Source organism: Rhinichthys klamathensis, unplaced genomic scaffold (genome assembly GCF_029890125.1).
Source record: "Rhinichthys klamathensis goyatoka isolate OS25496 unplaced genomic scaffold, OSU_Roscu_1.1 h1tg000275l_1, whole genome shotgun sequence".
Lineage (NCBI taxonomy): Eukaryota > Metazoa > Chordata > Actinopteri > Cypriniformes > Leuciscidae > Rhinichthys > Rhinichthys klamathensis.
Window position 1 is genome coordinate 2,737,182 of NW_026606794.1, and position 24,957 is coordinate 2,762,138.

A 24,957-nucleotide genomic window follows, 5' to 3' on the forward strand; every position below is an offset into this window, starting at 1 on the left:
CATGTAAAAATTATTGTTTAAACATCTTTACAAGCAAATAATATGCCAGATTTAACCGAATTAATGTAAGCACATTTGATAAAAGTGCCTCATTGTAACCTTCATTCTTGCTTTTGATTGAGCTTGATTTGTACTGAACCAGCACTGTTCTTTTACATAAAGTAAATATTTGTTTGCTCATTAAAAAAACTTCTTTTTTTCCAAGTAGATTTTTTATTGATGTCTGACTTAACTCTCAAAGTTCCCACTGTAAGCAACGGTTAAAATTCAGAGTAGCCCTAATCATTTAAAATCTTCCAGTACAATTCAACAATATTCTGATACCACACAACTAGGTTTTAAGTAGCTTTTCATGGCCATTAAAATTTCAGAAAACTAAATGTGCAAAACAAAAGCTTATACACGGACATCCAATCCACTGTGTTGGAAAAAAATATATATCCACAACGTATGAAAGATATTTTCAATAACAAAAAGAAATCAAACACACTTATACCAAACAGCAAAGTCTGCATTAAAAGTATTAGGCTTATGAAACCAGCCACTTTCCCACTAATTAAAACCGCAACACACATGAACGCAGATAATCATTGACTAGTACTGGACAGGAGGTACTGTTTGTTGAAGTCTCTGTGAGCCTGGCGCTAGGTAAATTTCTCCACAAAAGCCATATGACGGTCCTATGGCACGTTGTTGTGGTCGAGGGGCATCTTTGGAGAATCTTGGGGAGGGCTGTTGTGTCCTGGAGGCAGTGGCTGGTTTTCTTGGGGTATATTTTTGTGTTCCTGTCCTAGATCCTGTTGATTCGGGGGTACATCATGATGTTGTTGTTGTTCTGGAGGAATATTTTGGTGTCCTGGGGGCAGAGGCTGGTCATGTCCTAGTGACTCAGGGACAGCATTTCCCTCCCCTGTTATGAGAGATTTAGAAAGTGTTGTATCATTGCCAAGAATGTGTTGCATTTAAATTAAAAAGTTTAAAATTCAAGTATATTTGCCAAGAATGTTGCTTTTAAAATGTGTTATATTCAAATTGAAATGTTTAAAAACTAAGTATTTTGGCCAGGAATGTTGCTATTAAAATAACATGTTGCACTAACATTTTTTGAAATACAATATATTTGCCAAGAATGTTACCCTCTGATGCTTTAAAAAAAAAATTTTTTAGTTCATCTGAATGGTATGAAACTTGGTGAAGGTTTGGCACTTGCTATGTGAACACACAAAAAAAAATCATGGACATGATTTGAAAAGGTTAAATGGTCCTGGAAAAAAATAATCACACTTGTAGTCCTGTTGGAAACGAATGGGAAGCAAATTTCATCTAATGGAAACATTTTTCAGAAATATCTACCTCAAATTTGAAACAACTTTGTGAGAAAATCAAAGCCATGAATCTAAAACAGTAAAACGTGTTTTAGAAAATATATATTTCATATAAAAATTGAAAAACGAATTCTGGGTTTTTTCATAACAATAAACATAAAATTCTATAACTTTTTTTTAACTTTTTGTCTTCTGCCAAGTGTCGTCTTTAAAAGAAGACCAAACTTAAGTCTGTGCTCCAAAGCATTCAAGATGTATGACAGTTTAAGTTGGAAATTTCATTTTCAGGTCTTTCATAATTACTGCATAAATATAATTTAGTAGCATTAAAATCCCACAAAATATTAAATAAAAAAAACATTATCAAACTAAACTATAGTATATTAATTTAATTGAAATAAAGATTTTAAAAATGTAATTTTTGACGGCCAGGCGAAGAGCACCAGAAGGTTAAGGGTGCTTTCACACTTGGTTTGATTGCCTGGTCTGAACCCAAGTTCACTTGCTCAACTCTCCCCTGCCCCTGCTGGACTGTGCTTGCATTTTATTATTTGGGTCCGAACTGCGATACACTTGTGTCATCAAAGCAGCAGTTGTTTAGCCCTGTTACATGATAATAACGACGTAGTAGAAGGCGGTAAAATGCTTAGAGTTGCTCACCTCACTTTAATATTTTGTTCTTTGAACCTTTGGTTTTGTTTTCAACGCATCAGCACATAATGGCACTTGCGTCTATCTACTGCAAATGTACTGCAAATGTTCCATTAGCGCGGGAGTCCGGCAGAAATTAGAAATACATTCTCTGTTTGCAGTGCATCAGTCACGCTTGTCAGTGGAGTGAGCGAGAACACACAAACATACAGTTTTATCGAATGCTTTACGTAGTAATCACGAAATTGGAAACCCTGTTAACCCACTGAACAGAATTACCCATGTTTCTTTAACGTTCTCTAGAATAATGTAAAACTAAAAAAACATGTCGGGTGATATCACATTGAGGGCCTAATGTAACAAGTTACCCATGTAATCTTTACATGATCTGGTTATATATGTAATTTACAAATGAAAGTAGAACTTACAATGCGTCTCAGGTGGAGACGGTACATTCTGTGTTTTCAACCGTTCCATATGCTCCACAGCCTGATAAAAAAAAAGACGCACAGAATAGGTTTTCATTCACTTGTTATAATGACTTGTTTTTCATTCAATGAGCAGATACAAGACAAATCAGTTCAGTTACCTGCTGCAGTTCTATTTTCTGAGCATTGAGCTGCTCCTGCTGTCGCTCTAGATCCTCTCTCTGCTTCTGAAGGTCAGAAGCTTTCTGGTTTAAGTCTTCCTCCTGCCTGACCAAATGCTCCTCAAACTCTCTCATCTCTTCATCAGTATATGCTTGGTTCTGTTCTAGAGTCTAAGGTCATCCGAAAACCCAAGATAATTATTACTTGGAAAACATGAAGGTTAAATGCCATTGTTTACATTTTTTACTCACTCGCTCTTATAATTGATAGGTTTATATAGAGGTCGTGGTCAGAATTATTGGCACCGTTGGTAATTCATTAAAATGTCAAATTCCCTTAAAGGTGAACTAAGTAACTTTTTACCTTAACCGAACAGCTTTGGAGTCATTGTAATGTTTATATTACTGATTTCGTCTTGAATGGTGGTCGTCTCGCACCCCCCTGGTGCCTGTGAGCCGCAAAACCACCCTTGCAACTTTGGCCCGGCGTGCCGCCGGCCTGAGAGTTAGGAAGTATCGTGTGATATCAGGTCTTGCGAGGTAACAAATTGCTTTACGGCAAAAAACAGATCTGATAAAATCCTGATAAAATGAGCATCAAACAGAAATAACCCGGCGCCGTATACATGTGGTAGGGCGCGCGCAGCTCTTAAAGGGGCCATACCTTATTTCCACTCGTTACAGCGTCCATCCTACTGATCAGGTACCGGCGTACAGGGGGAGGGGATCCGGCCGTGAGTGCAAGCCATCTCTGCGTGAGTGCTATTCACGACAGTACAAGTACTCCACAGCGACTCTAGGGGTCGCTGTTTGACAAAAACGGAATTCCTACTTAGTGCTGCTTTAATCATCCATCATATAGTTCTGATGTGCACAAAATAGAAAGTGGCTGTAAGAAAATAGCTAAAGCATTGAAATTTCCCATTTCCACCTTTAGGGCAATAATTAAAAAGTTCCAATCAACTAAAGATGTTACATATCTGCATGGAGGAGGACGCGTGTCTATATTGTCTTAATAAACGGCGATGAGTAGCCAAAGACTCTCCAAGGATCACAGCTGGAGAATAGCAGAAAATAGCTGAGTGTCGGAAAGCCCCTCAAAAAATAAAAATAAAACAGCACCTACATAACCACAAGTTGTTTGGAATAAACTCCAGCATCAGCTTTTAAAAAACTTTTAGCTGTTATCTTGGAAAAAGGAGGTTGCAAATGTATTGTGCCATTAACTGTGGCCAATATGTATTAGAGAAAATCATTTATTTCATAACGAGATTTTCCCCCCATTTTCAATTGTTTTACTTCCATAAAAGGTTAGATTTTTGGTATTTTTTGTAATAAAGGGTCAAAAGGATTAGCAATGCAGATTTATTTTCACAGGCCTCTTTGTTCATATTTACCAAGGTTTCCAGTAATTCTGACCAGGACTGTACTTTGATACTTTGAACTTAACGCAATCATCCAACATGAAAGACTGTTACTGAATGCATGAATTAGATGTTATTGATCAATGGTCTAATTATGTATCTGTAGCGTGTCACACTCACTTCCCAGCTGTCTGGTTCAAGAAATTCTTTTTTCTTTGTGGCAACCAGGAACTCGTCTAAGGACACCAGTCTGTCTTTATTGGTGTCAACCTGTAAAGGCCAGATGATTACAGATACAGAAAAAAACTTTTTCTTTGTTTTGTTAGATTTGTCAATTTTCCTGAAGTTGCCAGGTCAGGTCATGCAAAGAGAACTGGTCCATTATTTATAATCATCATTTAACCTCGTTCATGACGTGTTCTCTCATTCGCAGCCTTTCCTCCTCCATTTCAACCATGTCGTCCTCTTCATTAGTTGGATCATAGATCTTCTCCAGCTGAAAAAAAAAAATCAGAAAATATTTTCGTTGCTACTATAAAATAGCAGAGCATGTTATAACTACAACATTGGCATGGTTGTTGGTGCCAGACGGACTGGTTTGAGTATTTCAGAAGCTGCTGATCTACTGGGATCTTCACGCATCACCATCTCTGGGGTTTATAGAGAATGATCAGAAAAAGCATCTAGTAAACGCAGTTCTGTGGGGGAAATGCCTTGTTGATGCCAGAGGTCAGACGAGAATGGCCGGACTGGTTCGAACTGATAGAAAGGAAACTGTCAGCTAAGAACTGAGGCTACATTTCGCACAGGCTCACCAAAATTGGACAATAGGATATTGTAAAAATGTTGCCCGAGTCTCGATTTCTGCTGCGACACTAAGAAGGTAGGGTACGCATTTGGCATAAACAACATGAAAGCATGGGTCCATCCTTCCTTGTTTCAACGGTTCAGGCTGGTGGTGGTGGTGTAATGGTGTGGGGGATATTTTCTTAGCACACTTTGTGGCCCTTAGTACCAAATAAGCATTGTTTAAACACCACAAGTCTCCCTGGGTATTGTTGCTGATCATATCCATCCCTTTATGACCACAGTGTACCCATCTTCTGATTGCTACTTTCAGCAGGATTACGTCTTGTCGCAAAGCTCAAATCATCTCGACTCAAACTGGTTTCTTAACCATGACAGTGAGTTCACTATACTCAAATGGCCTCCACAGCCGCAGATCTCAATCTAACAGAGCACCTTTGGAATGTGGTAGAGCTGGGTTTCGATTCAAATTTCAAGAATCGATTCGATTCCGATTCTCAAGATCTTGAATCGATTATCATTATTCGATCCGATCCGATTTTCGAGATTTAGATAAGTGTTTTTGTTTTTTCCAGCTGTTACCTGAATTACAGGACTGTAGTTATGCAACATATTGATACTATTAGGCTATTATAGACATTTAACTGCTTGTTTTGAACTTCATGCATGTGTATTGAATGTTAAACAAGTTCATAATGATAACAAACAAGACTGTTTATCGTGGTGATGTGTAGCCTACAGAGGCTTCGCACAGACAGTGAATGAGAGAGATCGACAGAGCGCGTGCGGATTACCTGCGTCTGTCTTTGAAGTCATATGTATTCGTGAAAAAGGTTGCCGTGTCAAAGGAAAGCAAAATATTTGTCGTATCATCCTTTTAACGTTCACGTCACGGGTATTTACCATAAATGCGCGTCAGGAGCAGCGCTGGTCAGCATTCCACAGCGCGAGGAAGCCGCGGGCAAATAAAATCAGCGAGTCACGCATTGAATCAATGCCATATTGGTCTCTAATAAGTGAAGCATCAGCTTCAGCGTTACCCATGCGAGGCATTGCTGCTCAGCTGAGCCTTGAAAAGTGGAACTCAAAGTTAAAAATAATTAACACCTTGTTTCATTACATCTCTTTTAATGAATCAGCTTTTTTGAACGTGTTCGTTGAATGAACGAATGACTCCTTCAAAGCCCGTTGTTGTAACAGTGTGCGCGCTGAGTGAAAGCCTTTGCATACAGGGATCTCCCAGTCGCGGCAAGTTAAAGTTCACGGGGAAAATGTAAGCCTATTATTAAATCGATCCTCTGAGTTACGGATCGATCTTTAGAAATTAATAAAAAAAATCTATTTTTTCAACACAGCCCTAGGTGGAACGGGAGATTCACATCATGGAGGTGCAGCTGACAAATCTGGAGCAACTACTACATGATGCTATTATGTCAATATGGACCAAAATCTCTGAGGAATGTTTTGAGACGCCTTGTTGAATCAATACTAAAAAGAATTAAAACAGTTTAGTTAAAACAGAAGGCAAAAGGGGGTCCAATTAGATACTAGCAAGGTGTACCTAATTAAGTGGCCAGTGAATGTACAGTGTGTGTGTGTGTATATATATATATATATATATATATATATATTATTTTCCGTGGTGACATATGCAATTGTGTACCTCCTTCGTGAATAGGGCTTCCAGCTCTTGTTCATCAAAGAATCCATCTCCGTTTGAGTCTGCAATACAAGATTGCGAAAATGTAATAATATTAAGTATGTAATTTCAGCATTCTCATTTCCAGGATTTGGCTAAGCTATCAAGAATTTTTACCATGCAGATTGAAGAACGTTTTTGGGTCAAAATCTTCAGGGTCAAGGCCATCAGCCTCCTCCCACACTTCTTTTAGCTGATCCTTGCTACCCTATGGACCAAAACGTCAGAGAAACATGAGTATATCTTCAATGAAATCAAACATCAAGAGAAGTTAATGCGTGCAGACTTACAGGGTGGTTGACTTTGGGGTGATCAGCATGTTTTTTCTTCAGCTCCTCATAGTGCTCCTCCTCTTTCCTCCTGTCCTCCTCATCAAGTGTCTTCAGGTGTTCCCGTCTCTCATGCTCTTTCATCATCTCGTACTTTTTAAATTCTTCATGCCGTTCCTTGTCGTAGTTCTCCAGATCATTTGTAGCCTATATTGCAAGATCATAAATGTAACTGAATGATAATAGCTTTGTGTGTTCTGGTCTTATCATATGTATATAAAAGGTCTTTTATTGCTGTTGCTCAGTGACCAAATGAGAAGAGAAACGCATGCTGCATGCAGACCTTGGATTTACAATAGAGTATTACATGATGTTCTTTTAAAGTGTGTATGGAAGATTCCAGAAATATTTGAGACGGTACTTTCAGGTTTTCTGTGGGAATTTACCTTAAAGGAGTCATAACCTAGTATTACCTTGGATACCCACGCTCTATTATAGTCTTTCAGGCCCTTCTAAAAAAGAAAAGTGGAAAAAAAATAAACACAGAGCTCCTCTGACCCTTATTTCTGAATGCATTATTGTCTCGCGAGATCTGATGCGATATTTTGGCTGTCGTGGACGGTCATTTTAATAATGCAAATGAGGGGCGCGTTGATTGGTGGCAGGAAGGAGGGGGCTTGACACCGCAGGTAACTTCAGCATATCATTCCAAAATGACATCATGGCGCAAGTTGTGAATGAACCCGACCTGGCCGCGACCTACGGAATTCAACCATATATGTTTGAGCCAGACTCTGAACCAGAGCTGGAAACGGAAGATATAGAGTCAATGGAAGGACGTCTACATGAACATGTCTCTGAATGGTAAAGACAATCATTTTGACTGAGACATACATTAACATCAGTAACGAGCTAAAACGTTTGTTGCTATTTTCTCCCACATAAGTTTACCTGTTATTTAATGTAGATTACATTAACGGAGATGTAGTCTACTTTTTTTATCAGCTTACAGTGGTTATAGAGATCAACGTTTGCTATCATGTGTTGTTTTTGCCTTGTTTCACGTTGTGGTTTTATATAAATCCACTGGTCCCTGGTAGTTTGGTCCGTTTTTGGTAGAGAAAACACATTTGAATGTTGATTCTGGCAGTCAACTACAGAGCAACTCACGTGTGCACTACATTTCTGCATATCTTTCTTGACTGAATATGAGGGGGAGAGGGGCAGGGCGGGCTTCCTGCAGCATATGTCTGCGGTGTCCATATATGGTATATCCTGCCCCGTCTTGACGTCAAGTCGGGGGAGAAATTTAAATCTCGTATTTGAGTGCGCGTGCACGTGGGCTGGTTTACGAACCCTGGGGTAAACAAACGCTTCACTTTTGAATATCGGCTTCCCGGCCAATGTATAATCGTTAGGCAATCATAACATACATTGATTCTCGTGGAAAAGTGAAAATTACAGGTTATGACTCCTTTAAAAATAAACAGAATGTGCTAGTAACTGTGTCCTACAAATACAAAGGAATTTTAAAGGCCTGTAAATGTCACTGAAATTTCTTTAGTGACTATATATTTTTCTAATTATGTTCAGCTCTTGTTCTTTGTGCGTGCAATCTCTATGAAATGATTTATAAAAAAAATTATTTTATCTTGTAATCACAAATGACTGTAAAGTCATGAAAATGTATTGAATAAAATGTGTGGAAACCTTGAATTATTTGTCCTTTTTGACTTAATTTTATGCAACATGAATTGTATTTTAAATGCAAAATATATTATTGACTTAAAAGATTACAAGCACCAAAATCAAGTATTAAAAGAAAGGAGCATTCAAAGTGACAGAATCAAATGATGTATGATTATGAAAGCTGGGTAACTGTAAGTAATGACATACCGATTTGATGAGTCTGTCCAGATCCTCAACCTCAAATGTGTGCGGGTTCATGTGGTTCAGATATTCAAACTGTTTGAGTAACGCCTGGTGATCTACCGCAATATCTGTGAAATATGAGAGAGAACTGTGTTCAGAGAATGTTCTGAAAATCAAGACCCATATGCTTAAAAGCTCTAAAAAAATCTATGAATCTACAAGACTTTGTGTCTTATTTGGTGTTTGTGGTCTGTTCATTCATTAAAGTCACCATGAAATCAAAATTGACAATTCGTATTTTTTTTATGGAATATTGCAGTATTTATTAGAAATGATTTTTCCGTGCACATCATTTATTTTAATTCATGTGCCCTCGTAATCTTTAATCAGAATAACCCCCCGCCCCCTCCCACTTGCAGCGACATCTCTTCTCCGATGAGGTTTGGGACAACCCATCACTCACATGAGATCACAGCAATATAGTGCAACAGTTGAGTTCCGGAAGTAAAAACTCCATAAGGAGAAAGATTTTGAACGATAATATATAAACCTTTAAAGACAGACCTACTGTGAGCTACGAGGTTGGTAATGGTATATGCTTCTGATGAAGCTATCCGCCGGCATGATTTCAGCTTATTTGTAAAATAATCGTGCTTAACCCTCAGACGGTCTTCGTTTCGGAGTCACATCCTGGGCCTTCCCGGTCAGAAGTGACCGGACACCTAAAAATGAAACTTCCTCCATCCCAGTGAAACCAATGCAATTTATTTTTGTTCTATAATATTTATTCTTTTTAATTTAGTATTTTGAGACAATTTGATTGAACTTATTAATATTTATGCAATATTTATGGTAAATTTTTTGCCATTGAAAATTATGAATGTTTTATTTTATTTTAATTTTTTATTTATTTTTCTTCTATGCAGTATTTTCGGTTAAAATAGAGACTAGGCTTTCAGAAAAAGAAAAAAAAAATCAATTTATTAAACATAAAATTAAATAAATCATGTTATTCCATGGGTTTACCACTAGATGCCTGTATAGCTCTAAATGGAGATGCTTGTGAATTCTAGTTGTTTTTGGACCAAATTACTTACTTTTAAGATGTGGATTGAATGTATTTTTTTAGAAATTCTCAAATAATACTTTTTGCCAAGGTTTATAACATTTTATTAATTATTATTTAAATAATTTTAATAATTATTATATTAATTATATATACATGTTAATTATAAATATTAATTATGTTATGTTTTTCACTCTTGATGTTTTAGAGTTTCACCCCTTCATTGCTGAGCACTTTTTTTTTTGCATCGTGGCCGATTTGTAGATAATTTTTGTGTTTTTGTCAATTTCCCATTCATTTCCTATGGGGGTCATTTTTGACCGAAGACCAAAATCGTGACTAATTTTTTTACGACCACTTAGCATGCTCGGATCATGAACTCAATTTTTTTTGTGTTCACATACCTAATGCCAGAAAAGTTACCAAGTTTCGTAACATTCCGATGAAGCTGTGATTTTTAAAAATTCAAACATATTTTTTGTAATCTGAATTTATTAGTGTTTATGTGTATAAAAGTGTGTTTGTATGTGTGTATGGGTGGGTGTGAATTTTTTGCACTCTTGATGTTATAGAGTGTCACCCCTTTACTGCGGTGTACTTTTTTTTAGAATCGTGGCCGATTTGTAGATTGTACAGACAAAAATTCTGAGAATTTTTGTGTTTTTGTAAATTTCCCATTCATTTCCTATGGGTCGGTCATTTTTGACCGAAGACCAAAATCTTTACTATTTTTTTTACGCCCACTTAGCATGCTCGGATCATGACCTAAATTTTTTTTCTATTTACATACCTAATGCCATAAAAGTCACCAAGTTTCATAACATTCCGATGAAGCTGTGATTTTTAGAAATTCAAAACAGAAAATTATTCGGTCAGAAATGACCGAGGACCGTCTGAGGGTTAACAGTGGAATTCCTGGTGAAAAACTACATTACCCATGATGCTGTACAGAAAATTACATCAATCAGTAAGTTGAAAAAAGCAGCAAGCTCCAAAATAGCTCTTTAGCTCCGCCCACTACCATGAAGCACTGGGAATGACGTAATTGAGTTGATCTCCCTACGCTCTCAAAACAATTACACTTATATAAGTCTTCATATATATGCATATTTTGCAATAAAAATTTAAAAAATATTGTTTTTATACATAATCAACATCTGTAAATGAGTAGTTTATATTTATTCATTTCTCCTTTTTAATTTGATTATGCTGTTCGCAATGCTTCATTGGATTGTAGTTCTTTCCCCTCACCAAGCCGTCAAGTACTACACAGTCTTGGACCTTTGTCTTTTTGTCAAACTTTCAAAAACTTTTGCTTAAAATCAAAATTTGTAGTGTTGTGATTCACCTCGTAGCTGATTGGCTTGGTTCATGGCTAAAAACTCTTCAACTAAGACTATTTTAAAATCCCTATAGGAAAAACTTATACTTATACTTCCGGAACTAGAGCCGCTGAAAAAGAGGGGCAGGCACTGTTGCACTCTATAGACCTTATGTAGCCCCGCCCCTTTTCAGCACTGCGCTCGTTGTCTTTTGACTTCCGGTCTGTATTTTCACAGCGATCTTGCATAGGTATGAATGAACTGCTCGTAAAAAATTTCCCGGTCTACATTTGTTAAGACATCTGCTTTACAATGCTTATGATAAACATTACAATGCTCATGATAACTTTTGTTAACTCTACAATAAGTAAATACACTTCACCAGCTAATTACTCCTGGACAGCGATGCCATAGACATATACAGAGCGACCGCAAAAACGGAAGTTCAAAGACAATATTCTAAAGATGACGGCGCCCACGTTTCTCTGGTGCATAAGGTCTATAGCAAACCACAACGATCCAACTATCCAATCAATTCCCAATGGACAAAATAAAGTCCTGCCCTACATTTTTTTTCATGCCATTTTACTCGGATATACGTCACAATGGGGAAGAAAAGATGATTGCAACTTCCGTTTCATGCCAACTTTAATATGCAATTTCACCTTATGTATGTAAAATGACCTCAAGCATTTATTCAACTATAATTATTTTGACAGCTATTCTTACCATTCCCTCCTTCAATGTCCTGCTTGGCTTTGATCAGGGTTCTCAAACGGCTGACCTCTTGCCTTTTTAGTTCATCCAGCTTGGTTCTCACGTGGTGGCTGACAAAGTCAAGCTCTTTAGCCAACTTCCCTTGCTGAAATCAGTAGGAATGAACAGATTAGCTATGTGTGACCTTTGTATTATACAACACAAATAAAGCCATGCTGTTTCTTACCTTTATATCTTCCATGTCTGTGTTGTGGAGCTTTTCTCTAAAATGTTGATCTTTTTCAAGGAAATCAATAACTTCTCTGAGATAGCGGTCATAGTGTAGTCCGGTGTCCTACAAATATAATATAAATATATTATACATAAAAATAACATAAATACATAATTATATAATGTCAAATATAAAAGTGTGTTATGAAGTGTTTTCAAAAATCACCATGCATATTTATGCAACCTGACACTCTAAGGCCACTTATAACTTGTTGCCAAAGTTTGTTATATAATTGGCTGATCAAATGTTTCTTACCACACTCTGGGGAGGCTCTTTGACTGTTTCCTCTGGGAGTTTCACCTTAGTTTTATCTAAACTTATTGGCACTGCCTTGGCCCAGGACATCACACTCACCAATACAAGGCAGCTGGCGAGGAGTCCCTTTAAACAGGACATCTGGAAAAATTAGCAAACATATGGATTAGACATCAAGCCGGAGATGACAGCTCTTTCATATTTTATATTGTTTGTATCGCAAAACCTAATGAGCCGTCTACCACTTTTGGAAATCTGAAAGTAAAAAAAAAAAAAAAAAATCTGTCTAGCCTAGATAGGCGGCTCACTACTAGGGTTGTAACACAGCCACTGATTGGCAGTTCAGCTCTCCAATAAATCCGTTACTAAGGATAAACGACATTATCAGGCAGTTAGCGGGTCACTATATTACAGAGACACTGCAAATATACGTGGTTTTGCTGGCAAGCTATAATTGTAACACAGAGATGTGGTTTGAAAGGGTTGCTGATCTCGATACATAGAAGCTAATTTCATTAGCTTTCCATTGCCAGTGAAGTATATGCCAGACGTTATAGCGAAACTCGCTGTCCATTTTATACGTGAAAAAAGTTGAATTGTTGATGCTCTATTTGGGTTAATGTATCCGGAGCGATTCACAATTAAATAATGGCACTTACGGTGTCAGGTCGGTTTCTATCGAGCTATCTCTGGTGTTTTCTGCTTCCTTTCATTACCGCTGGCTTCCTGACTATCCGCTATCTTGGACTGATGATGATGACTAACAGTAACAGAGCAGCTAGCGAGCTAACCGAGTGCAGCAGCAGGAGTCAGAGCTCGTCCACGTAGATCAAGCGCACGGTGTTTGGGCTTGAGTGATATTGTTTCCTATGACGCAAATACGACTTCCTGAAGGGGGCGCATGGCGGCTCAGAAAGGCGAATGATCAACTGGCGTTTTTTTTTTTTTTGAAATATTTTTACACTTAAAACATTATAGATTAAAACTTGATAAGTATACTGTTTGCTACACGTAAGTTTCAGAACATTCTATAAAATGTATAACAAATGTATAGAAAAATCATTATTCATTCATCACAAACGTGTATGATTGGTCCGTTCTGACAAGCACTGAAAATTTTAATTTAACCGATAAAAATACGACGTAAAGAGTTATCATGTCTTCGGATAATAATAATAATAATGGATGTATGGATAATAATTTAAACCCGATCATACGCCCATTTCATAACTCTGTTGTACGCGCCGGTTCAATCCACTTATTCTATTTCTAGAGACTCCAGCCCTCTATGCTCCAGCCACGCTTACAGCAGTTGGTCTTTTCTTGGAGCGCCACCAGCTGGTGAATATGAGAAGAGTGATGGGGAAAAATATCTAAATTAATAGTTTTTTCTATTGTTTTTTCTATATTATTTTACATTACAGATATAACATAGGATGACAGCAATGAAGTAAATGCTTGAAAATACAAACATAAATAAGATAATACAATTGTGAACATTACATCACATAATGTTAAATTAGAGTATGACAAAGACCTTAGCTAAATGTAGATTGAACCCAAAATGTTAGGTTAGAAAGAGGAAAGATCATCCACTGGCTCATAATTTACATTATTACAAATATTTTTTTTAAAGTTGTTAAAAATTATATGATCACTGACATTTATTTTTATGCAAAATGTTTAGAAGGACTTATCTGGATTTATTGGAAATAAACAATTAATAGGATGGGGTTTTTTTCAGTTCAAACATAGATGACAGAAAACAAAATGGAAAAGATATTTCAAAAAGTACATTATAACAAGTAAAAAAAAAAAAAACAGAGGCATTCAATATCTCTCTTCATCCATATTTTATTAAGGTAGCAAAGGAATTGTACACCAGATTGAAAAAGGCGGTTGATAACTAACACGTAAAGATTAGGTCAAAATTAAGTCATTTACTACTAAACTTACTAAACAACATAGTCTGAAAAAAATCAATATATAAAACCAAAGATCCAAAAACAAATGATCCTTGAATCAACAGACGGAAAATGATATTCTACATCACTTCCGCCACCATACTTCACTTCCTCTCGGCCTAGGCTCGGTCTTTCTCTTTCTTCGGTCTCTAAACCGCCATCATGGGTCGTATGCACGCTCCTGGGTAAATGTTTATTTTACGCTAAAAACACCGTCTATGGACCATACTGCCTACCCAAAATACAGTTAACTCTTTATAAGATAGACTGAGCCTGGAATATGTATTTCATTCGAGCTAGAAAAGAGTTTGTGAGAAGTCAGAATATAGTCCCACGTTCTCTTCCTCTGTGTAGCGTGATGGCAGCACATGTACAATGAGGCGCTGCAGGATGGATAAATGAACGATCTTTATACACTGATTCATCTAACATCGACAGTTTGTCGGTTCGGGTATCATGTCGTTTAGTTTCACGTAACCTACGTTTTGGTGTCAAAATGTGTTCGGCGGTTCGTTAGGTCTTATAGTTACATGTTGGTTTATTGCATATACAAGTGTTATATACTGGACCAATTCATTTTAAGATTATTTTGATTGTACAACCCCTTTAGGTTCGCTTATAGTTTATATTTCCTTTATTTTATATTACTTGCTGTCAGTTAACATGTTTACAGCTTGGCTTACTGCAGAATAAGTGGAATTGTTTAAGTTGTAATTTAATGTTTCATTCTGGAAGACACGTTTAACATGGAAGAACGTTTTATTTTTCAGCAAGGGTTTGTCCCAGTCGGCACTGCCCTATAGACGAAGTGTCCCCACAGTAAGTCCATTGATTCTGATTCTTCATATGGAAGTACAATGCCTTTCTAAGTTGTCAAGGCTGTTAAAATATCCATTTATTATGTCTTTTAGTGGCTCAAATTAACATCCGATGATGTTAAAGAACAAATCTTCAAACTGGCCAAGAAGGGTCTGACCCCCTCACAGATTGGTAAGTTCTGACTGATATAAAATGAATGTTACTGCAAGTCGTGTCCATTGTATAACATTATTTTCACAGGATTCTCTATAGCACATTTCATACAGAATGGTCATGCAAAGACAAGTTTGAAATCAATTCAGTACATTAAAGGAACCACGTTTAAAAATCAACTAGTATAAATAAAATGAATGCAGTCGGATTAGTAAAATAATTACAGCTGAGGCACACTTTACATTTGTAATCTGATTTCCAATAGAAGAGAGAGAGAATGCTTTCATGTTCAGTTGTCAATTTATAGGCTTGTTTATGCATCTTAAAGGGTTAGTTCACCCAAAAATGAAAATTATGTCATTAATGACTCACCCTCATGTCGTTCCAAGCCTGTGAGACCTCCGTTCATCTTCGGAACACAGTAGTTTAAGATATTTTAGATTTAGTCAGAGTTTACTGTCCCTCCGTTGAAAATGTATACACGGTATACTGTCCTTGTCCAGAAAGTAAATAAAGACATCATCAAAGTTATCCATGTGACATCAGTGGGTTAGTTAGAATGTTTTGAAGCAGCGAAAATACATTTTGGTCCAAAAATAACAAACTACGACTTTATTCAGCATTGTATTGTCTTCCGGTTCTGTTGTCAATCCGCGTTCAGTGACGCTGGGGACTTAAGACGCTGCTGACGTGTTCTCTGGTGCGAAAGAGCTTCGTTCACAGTCTGAGGGAGACGCACATGGGACAGTATACCGTACATACATTTTCAATGGAGGGACAGAAATCTCTCGGACTAAATCTAAAATATCTTAAACTGTGTCCCGAAGATGAACGGAGGTCTTAGGGGCTTGGAACGACATGAGGGTGAGTCATTAATGACATAATTTTCATTTTTGGGTGAACTAACCCTTTAATGGGCACTTCAACAATTCAACTTTTCAAGTTTTCATATTTCTAAACTAAATGTAGCAGCCCACATTGTGTTTTGTCTGCACAATTTCATTATCAAGAAGCTGATATCTCTTGCTCTTCTCATTAGGTGTGATCCTGAGGGATTCCCATGGTGTTGCTCAGGTGCGTTTTGTCACTGGCAACAAGATCCTTAGGATCCTGAAGTCCAAAGGCCTGGCCCCTGATCTGCCTGAGGATCTCTACCACCTTATCAAGAAGGCTGTTGCTGTGAGGAAGCACTTGGAAAGGAACAGAAAGGTAATGAAATTAAAACACATGCAAGATCATTTCGGAGATTTCTAGAAAAATCTATTCAGTGCACTTCAACAGTTTTCTCACCATTGTCACTTGTTTTGCAGGACAAGGATGCTAAGTTCCGCCTGATTCTGGTTGAGAGCAGAATCCACAGGCTTGCCCGCTACTACAAGACCAAGAGAGTACTTGCCCCCAACTGGAAGTAGTGAGTGTTTGAGTCGTTTTAGAACCAAAATTGAAATCCCTCCTGTATGTGCACATTTCATTGTCCCATTCTTCACTTGTTAAGAACTGAGATATTTCTTATGTGCTAGATAAACTTTGGAGGTAAATTAGCAGTTTGGCTTGAATGTGCCACCACTGCCAGTCCCCTTCACACAAAAAAGCTGCTTTGTCTTTCAAAATGAATTTTTTTCCACTGAATCTTTTAACTGATTTATTTGTTTTCATCCACAGCGAATCCTCCACAGCTTCTGCACTGGTGGCATAAATTTGCAGTTTTTTGGACAAATAAAGATATTTGGATCAATTCATATGTTTGTGTTGTCAGACTGATTTTCTTTCCTCAAGTTGGGTACAGAACTGTTGTGATCCTAATTGATGTTTCGGAGTAGAATACAGCTGCCACATGCCTGTATTCATTTGAACATCTCATTCAGAATCCATTGTAACTGAACATTCACTTGTATTTTTGCATGTTCAAACAAAGTTCATTTATGGGTGATGCAGTTGTGAAGATTCAAAGTTGAGCTATTGAATTATATACTTTATCACTTTGCAAACATTAAAAGTAGTGTATTGGCAACATTGTGTAGTGCATGTGTTTGTGTTATTGGTAGTGTTATTAACAGGGTTTCTAGGCAGAGCGTGTTCCGCTCAATTCAGCAGCAGATAAAGGAGAAAACAATCATCTAAAATGGACTGTACTTTGCTGTTTCGTGATCGTGTAACATCCACATTTACAGTATCAAACTGATCTGTCAAGCAAAAATATGTGCAGGTTATAAAGCGTTTTGGTTTCTTATGTAAGCATGTTATCACTTCGAGAAAACCAATGGAAGAAAATGAAAATATTTACAGATGACTACTATATACCAAAAATAATTTGAGTCTGGAAAAGTATGGAATTTTGAAATTTGTAGAAAGCATGTATAAAGGACATTGAGATTAAATGGGTTAAATCACTGCTCAACAAATGGCAAGCGTAGCCATTGTTACAACAGAAAAGCTAGAAGAGAAAGCAGGTCAATTTAGTAGCTATTGTCTTGTGGACATGAAATTCACTGAATGGCCAGAGATCTAATTACAACTGTCATTTAACTGGCTCTAATAAAAAATTAAAAAAAAAATTAAATGGTAATTTTTGATCTAGACTGAATTCCTACAACACAACAAATGTTTGTGCTCCTGTATTGGATTGTGAAACCACTGAAAATTAGACAGAAATTCCAAACTTCCATCTGTGTTCACCATAATACACCCGTCTTGATGGAGCTAAAATGTTACTATTTTCAGGAATATCTGCATGGCCCAGTAAATTTAATAATAAAAGTTGGCAAGCTGATTCAGTAGATATGTTCTTAGAATATGATATGCATATTATTAAATTAGAATTAGATTATGATAAGTAACTCTACGTGCAGAGAAAGACCACAGAGGAAAACTGCTTTAGAACAGGGCTATGCAACCCTGATCAAAATCACCTGCCTGTTACTTTTTGGTAACCCAGAAGACCTTGATTAGCTTGTTCAGGTGTGTTTGATTAAGGTTAGAGCTGGAATGTGCATCATAAGGAGGCAAGATTTGCCCACTCCTGCTTAAGAAGTTGCAATATGTTGATAAAACATCAAAAATTGCCTGAAAAATTGACAGCGTTAAGAATCTCATTGTCCACTAGAGGTCAGTGTTCACTCACCATAAGACATTTGTGCTAATGGTGGCCTAAAATTCTTCCAAAGTGTGAAGTAATGAATATTAAATCTCCTGCAATAATAAAGGCTGTATAATAGAATATATTGAATGAAATAGTCACATGTTGTACAGTATTTTTTAATAAGACGTGCAAATAGACATATTCGTTTTGTCATTTTTGAAATGGTTAAGGATGTCTTCAGTCAGCCTTTCATAACCGGCACTTTTTATATGCTTTAAACATTTATCTTTGTTTAATGAATGGAGTCTGTTTTTTATACAAAAAGCATTTGCTGCCATTCCAATCATCACTGTAGGAAAGCAGGTGTTTCTGTAAAGCTCTGAAAAGCTGTGATGGTCTATTATGAACAGCACCATAACCCGTTTTTAGTTTGATTAAAATAAATTAAGAGCTGACAGAGGTCACATCACTGAGATGAGGTAGTTTTCTTTAGTTGTGAAATTAAATAAAATACACTTTATGGAAAGTGTGGTGTAACACTTTCACTGTAAAAAGTGATCAGTTGACTTAACTTAAAAAAAGTGAGGAAAGCCACTGCTTTAAAGTTATTAAGTAAATAAATTTCATGTGTAATTGAAGAAAAATTTGTCAAGTTGATAACTTAATTTAGTCAATTACGTATGAAGTTTTTTCACTTAATAACTTTAAGGCAGTGGCTTTCCTCACTTTTTAAGTTGTCAACGGATCACTTTTTTACAGTGTAACACTTAAAAGCTGTTTTTAGATGTGTACATAATGATATTTTTTTGTATTTTGAATCAGCTTTTATTTTTCTATTTTTATTTTTCAAGTTTTTAAACTTTAGACAACATTTTTAGTCATTTTGTTATGTGCTTTCGGCACATTTTTATTTATAAAAAAAATGGCTATGTAGGTTTAATTTACTTCAGTTTTAATTTGTTTTAGTTTTTATTGATTTCCAGTTCATAATTTTAGTGTTTTAAACTTATTTCATTTCTATTTTTCATTTAGTTTAAGTTTTTCAAATATCATATTTTATTTCAGCTTTATTTCAATAAACATAGATATTTTGAATAGTTTCATATGCTGTAGCCTACTGAAACTGTTTTAAATGCACATGTATTTGCAAATATATTCATTATTAATCACTTAGCAGATTTAAGACATGCATGCATTTTGAGATCAAAATGCATGCGCTACATGTATGAGGCACATTTTTTCAAAGGTTTAAGAAAACCTCATTAAACAGAGGAAGAAGACACCGTGAGAGTCGCCCACTGCAGATCACTTTATTCTGTATGCAGCGATTTAACTGCAGTTGCCTCTGTATGAACCTCTCCTGTGAGAGAAAAGTAACACTGAGTCACCTTGCAGCATTTGTGAGCTGCTGGCAGTGTTGAGGAAACCATCAGCAGTGCAATACTGCAGAGCTGCGCAGGACTGCACCCCATCACTGAATGTGTGCGACTGCAAGGGATAAGACAGAGTAGACGGAAGACCTTTTAAGTGGTATTACAGAAAGCCCCTAATTCAAACAAGCCTATTAGCTGAACATGTGCTGTGCTCTTTTTTTAGGCATATGGCGTTTTATTCAGGCGGACTGGGGGCACAACATGGAACGCGGTCAGGTCCCACGGTGCTGGTATGCCTCTGTAAGGTTACCATTCTCTCAATCACATCTAATCCCAAATCAACATGAACTGCTTGTCAGTCAAAGCCAAGGGATTCGGCTGCATAAAACTGCTGACACAATATCAAAGTGCCCTCTGCAGATGTCTTTTTTTGCTTGATTTTTATATGAACAAGAGTTTTAGGGGTCTTACGAATCCCAATGTCTTCTTTCGAAATAATCCATTATTTATGTATTTCAGTAGCTGAATGCTTTATTATTAAGATCAGTAAAAGAATTGAAATGATTTGTCAGAAAATAAATAGAATAAACCCACAGCTGCCTTTGTAGCAAATACCAACACTGCAGCCACAAGCATCTTTTTCCATTCTGTATCATCAGTGTCTCTTCTGTTGGATTTTAAGTCATGCTTAGGGGGAAACATTGCATCAAACCAACAAAAGGCTTGCCGACAAAAGCAACTCCAAAGGGATTATGTGCTAAAATATTTATACGGCTCTGAAGTGTTTGATGTAGATACACAACTGGAGTCAAATGGCTGTTCTTGGTGAGAACAGAGTGTAAAAACAGAGTGTAAATCAGGGATACAAGGGAAGATCACGTGTTTTGCGCCAAATTTCCATCAATGACTGCTTTTTATCCCAGCCAATTCATATGATATGGTGGTGAGGATAGGAGCAGGCTTCACTCTGATGAATTTTAAGAGTGCTGGCCTAAAAGATAACATATAAAATGGAAAAGAGGCCGCACTATGCATATATTGTTTATTTTTGCACAAATGCAAAAATTGTGCAAAAATAAACAATATATGCATAGTGCGGCCTCTTTTCCATTTTATATGATATGGTGACCATGGATTTGCCAAGTATATGTTAAAGCAATATCCTGCAACAACATTTCTTTTACAGTTTTTATGTAAAAATATTTATGATGAATTGCAGAGCAACACAAAAAAGGAGAGAAAAAAAGAATATGAACATACACAGTGCCTTGCGAAAGTATTCGTGCCCCTTAATCCCCCCCCCCCCCCCCCCCCCCCCCCCCATCAATCTACACTCCATACACCATAATGACAAGGCAAAAAAAAAAAAAAATTTCAGATACTTTGAAAATTTCCTTAAAATAAAAAACTGAAATAATAACAGTGCATTAGTATTCGCATCCTTGGACACTTGAAATGTAGCTCAGGAGCATTCCAATTTTCCTTGTAGATGTTACACTTTCAGTGGAGTTGACCTGTGGCTAAATCAATTGAATGGGTATGATTTGGAAAGTCACACACCTCAATAAAAGGTCTAACAGCTGAAAATGCATATCAGAGCAAAAACCAAGCCATAAGGTCAAAAGAACTACCTATTTCTGAGCTCTCAGAATTCGTTTGACCTCATGGCTTGGTTTTTGCTCTGATATACATTTTCAGCTGTTAGACCTTTTATTGAGGTTCACAGAAGCACCATAATCCTTAATGAAAGAAGTTTGGAACAATCAGGACTCTTCCTAGAGCTGGCCAAACTGAGCAATCGATGGAGAAGTTATAATGGTGACCAAGATGCTGATGGTCACTCTTGAGCTCCATGAGCATATATGGAGATGGGAGAAACTTACAGAAGGACAAACATCAATGCAACACTCCACCGATCTGGGCTTTATAGCAGAGTGGCTCAAGCCTCTCTTAGTGAAGACACATGAAAAAAAAAAACCCACTTAATCAGCAAAAAAGCACCTAAAGGACTCTTTCAGACTGCGAGAAACAAGAAACCAGGCACTGCTCATCACCTGCACAATACCATCCCAACAGTAATGTATGGTGGTAGCAGCATCTTGTTGGGGGCAGTGATCTTCAGAGGCAGGGATTTGGTGACTCGTCAGGGTAGATGGAAAGCACAATGCAGCAAAATATAGAGATAGCCTTACTGAAAACCTAGTCCAGAGCACTCAGACTAAGCAGAAGCCTTCCAACAGGACAATGACCCTAAGCACAAGACCATGCAAGAGTGGCTCATGGACAACTCTATGAATGTCCTTGAGTGGCCCAGCCGAAGCTCGAACTTGAACCCAGTCAAACATCTCTGGAAAAACCTGAAAATGGCTGTCCACCAACGGTCCCTATCCAACCTGACAGAGCATGAGAGGATCTGAGAAGAATGGCAGAACAATACTAATGCAATGTACTTATTTCAGTTTTTCAAGAGAGTATTTCATTTTCTGTTTTTTGCTTTGTCATTATGGTTATGGAGTGTAGACTGATATATTTTTATATATATATATATATTCTTCTAAGGTACTACTTTTTCTCATTTTTACAAGAATGTTCTACCAGGAAAATACATATTTTTTATTACAACCTCATTTTCATCCGTATGATATTTCTATGAGAAATTAAAAACCACACATCTGAATATGTAGTGATGTTTATTGTATTTTAAAATGCAATATATCACTCGAACCAGAATGTAAATCTTATAAAGACAATGAATTTAAAAATAGGGAACCCACTGTGAAAGGTTCCAGCAGTTTGCCAGAAATACAGTCCTTATTTTTTGGTAGATTGACATATACATTGTGACATATGAAGCGTGACTTTGAGCGGTGCCTCTTATACACTAAGGATGAAATTTGAATGGCATGAGAAGACAAGTCCGGTTTGACGCAGTGTAAGCATTATTGTAATGCTGGTTGAGATGGCTCATTCTCAGTTCAGCCAAAGTAGTATAGAGCTATTAGATCGAAACCCTCAGCTGTGTCATTTTTATTCACTCTAGTACACACACAAACAAGAAAAAACATCATGACCTTCCTTACATTAACTGCTGCCAGCACTGAATGACCTTTAGAGGTGCACTCAGTCCTTTCTCTGCCATATGTTACATTTAAGGAGGAGCTCTTTTTACAACGATGTCACACTCATGAGATGAAGATTCCAGTCACATCATAGTATATAAAAAGTTGTTTTGTTTTACATTAAGCCCATTGCCTCTCAGGGGGTGACATATTAAACTTGAATGACCAGCTGAATTTGTCTTATTTTTTCTCTGTTAACCTTGATTTTAAGACACTTTTGTGAGGTGAATAATAAATAAATTGGGCTTATTTACAGAAACAGTTATGAATATATGCTTGCTAGTGGTTGATCCCATAGCACAATATCCAATGAAATATCCTCACCTGCTGTTTGAGCTGCACTCTAAATAATGTCATTCATTTTAAACACTTTGATTCCCTTTGCTCCCACACACACACACACACACACACACACACACAAGTATTTTACAGTATAAGGTCAATCGTCAACTGTCAGCCAGAAGAAAGACTGTGTTTGGCTATAAATAGCATAGCCCATAGTGGAAGGATAATCAGCTGTTGTTGCAGTTGGATTGTTTCTTTTGTTGTGACTCTGCCCTGCCTTAGTAATGAGAAGTTTGAGCGGGTGTGTTCCTGTAGTTATCATCAAGAATGTATGGGAGAGTAGGTATGAGTTTCGTGACTAGATTTCTTATACTAGACGTATTGGCACATTTGCTTTCACGAGGAAGTGCATTCTTGTCCAAATATTAGCTCAAGCTCATGTGTTCATTTACCAGCATATGTTTTGGAGAGTTGGTTAATTTTAAGTCAGATAACCAGTTAACATGCATAATGCAATCAGATTACTTTTGATGTAACAAGTAACACATTACTAGTAACATGGATTACGTAATCAGATTGCTTTTGGTCTAACGAGTAAAGTTATGCATTACACACTTTTTCGTAATCACATTACTTTTTTGATGTAACAGCAAATCACATTCTATTAACAAATAATTTTTTACAGACAAAAAATGACTGCAGATGAAGTCTTTTCAAGTAGCTACAACAGCCACAGTAATAGTATTGTAAGTTGAAATATAACTAGTGATGCATGATGTCCAATTTAGTAGGCCTATCAGAGTTTCCTCCCAATCTAAAATCAATACTTGGTAAATTTAGCAATGAAAATACTCCTTAGATTTTACTTGATGCAAGAGGTTTATGTGTAACTATGCCATTAAAAACCCATGCATACGCATAAAAAATCTTTTTGAAAAAACCTTAATATCTTAACTTGATGGGAAACAGTCAGTGTAGATATTGGATATTGGCCACTCTTGAATATAGCCAACTATCAACATCAATGAATTATCTGGTAATCAAACTAGGCCTACGTGATGATTAGCCTGCCATCTGGCGCTTCGGAGAATAGCGCGCGCAGGTAGAGTGCCTCGAACAGCTAGGCCTAAACAAAGCAACGTTCGCGTCATGTCAGCAAGGAGAACTTTCTCAGAATGTCTAGAATTCAAGAAAAAAAGTTGAATCGGCAAGATATGGTGTCTCAGTTGGATATTTTGGCTGGGAATCACATAGGATAACCATGTTAGGGTTTGGTTAACCTGACTAAAATAATCACGTACCTTGTAATATTGTCATTTAAATCATTAGTCACTGTTCGAGGCTATACTTGTTACAGAAGCTCAAATCTCTGTTGTCATGAGCACAACATTTTTAACGCAATCTGGCTTTAATACAAATCGGACAAGTTGAACAATTATCCAACTGTTTCAGAATGCGCATGTGATTTGCGGGAATGTTAATCTGTTCAGGTTTCAACGTGTAACTCGGATATGTGTGAGTAAAGGCTATGCATGAAGCAAATTTTACAGCTTGGCTTTGCTGTAATAAAAGGTAGAATTTCGAGGGCGACTGCACTCACAGCATCAACATCCCGCCCAAATAGTGATGCCCTCATTCTTTTCTGTCGGCTTATAACTGGGACAAAAGACTTTCTCCAAGTTTGGCCTGCCCCTTTAAACAGCAGTGCAGCCCTAGTGGTGATTATCGGACTGTCCGATTCCCTGGAAACTCTGCGGCGCAGCTCTCACTTTAAACCGGGATCATGGCGGCTCCGCTCGGGCGGGACACACTACCTGATCACTGGTCCTACGGAGTGTGCAGGGATGGCAGGGTTTTTTTCATCAAGTAAGCAGCATGCTAGGGGTTTAATCACAGTCGTTGCGTTGTACTGTGGTTCTGGTAAATCTGCACATTTTCCAAGGGGTCTCGTAACAGGT

The 24,957-nt window shown here is 37.2% G+C and overlaps 3 protein-coding genes and 1 non-coding gene across 13 annotated transcripts in view; 3 read left to right on the forward strand and 1 right to left on the reverse strand.

Moving 5' to 3' along the window:
* Positions 1–201: 201 nt before the first annotated feature.
* Positions 202–13,010, reverse strand: nucb2a (nucleobindin 2a). Its single transcript, XM_056268537.1, has 13 exons — positions 12,867–13,010; positions 12,208–12,348; positions 11,908–12,015; positions 11,694–11,826; positions 8,601–8,704; positions 6,726–6,911; positions 6,553–6,643; positions 6,400–6,458; positions 4,333–4,425; positions 4,110–4,199; positions 2,566–2,736; positions 2,405–2,465; positions 202–910 (listed from the first exon to the last, which is right to left on the reverse strand). Exons 2-13 carry the CDS (start codon positions 12,346–12,348, stop codon positions 681–683), a joined length of 1,467 nt encoding a protein of 488 aa, XP_056124512.1. The 5' UTR covers positions 12,867–13,010; the 3' UTR covers positions 202–680.
* A 1,242-nt stretch (positions 13,011–14,252) lies between these two features.
* rps13 (ribosomal protein S13) lies at positions 14,253–16,882 on the forward strand. Its single transcript, XM_056268538.1, has 6 exons — positions 14,253–14,356; positions 14,942–14,990; positions 15,083–15,161; positions 16,183–16,352; positions 16,454–16,554; positions 16,806–16,882. Exons 1-6 carry the CDS (start codon positions 14,334–14,336, stop codon positions 16,837–16,839), a joined length of 456 nt encoding a protein of 151 aa, XP_056124513.1. The 5' UTR covers positions 14,253–14,333; the 3' UTR covers positions 16,840–16,882.
* On the forward strand, positions 16,603–16,732 carry LOC130102754 (small nucleolar RNA SNORA19). The gene has a single exon (XR_008809283.1). It is a non-coding gene; the product is annotated as a small nucleolar RNA SNORA19 (small nucleolar RNA).
* Positions 16,883–24,674: 7,792 nt separating the features above from the next.
* plekha7b (pleckstrin homology domain containing, family A member 7b) overlaps positions 24,675–24,957 on the forward strand; it is a 116,011-nt gene continuing 115,728 nt past the window's right edge. For 3 of the 10 annotated variants that reach the window (XM_056268752.1, XM_056268756.1, XM_056268767.1), the window contains exon 1: positions 24,676–24,865. In XM_056268752.1, coding sequence (XP_056124727.1) covers positions 24,783–24,865 — 83 coding nt within the window. In that variant the 5' untranslated portion in view covers positions 24,676–24,782. Of the gene's footprint in view, positions 24,866–24,957 lie in introns of all 10 variants that reach the window. The other 7 variants (XM_056268758.1, XM_056268762.1, XM_056268761.1 and 4 more) reach the window with 4 other exon arrangements.

Excerpts from the sequence above, each read along its gene's own strand:
- rps13 (XM_056268538.1), top strand. The coding sequence starts at position 14,334 with ATGGGTCGTATGCACGCTCCTGG. Across the intron at positions 14,357-14,941 it reads GGTCGTATGCACGCTCCTGG|CAAGGGTTTGTCCCAGTCGG; the intron begins GTAAATGTTTAT and ends TTTATTTTTCAG. Across the intron at positions 16,353-16,453 it reads ACTTGGAAAGGAACAGAAAG|GACAAGGATGCTAAGTTCCG; the intron begins GTAATGAAATTA and ends CTTGTTTTGCAG.
- nucb2a (XM_056268537.1), bottom strand. The coding sequence starts at position 12,348 with ATGTCCTGTTTAAAGGGACTCCTCGCCAGCTGCCTTGTATTGGTGAGT. Across the intron at positions 8,705-11,693 it reads GGACATTGAAGGAGGGAATG|ATATTGCGGTAGATCACCAG; the intron begins GTAAGAATAGCT and ends CATATTTCACAG. Across the intron at positions 4,200-4,332 it reads GAGAACACGTCATGAACGAG|GTTGACACCAATAAAGACAG; the intron begins GTTAAATGATGA and ends TGGCCTTTACAG.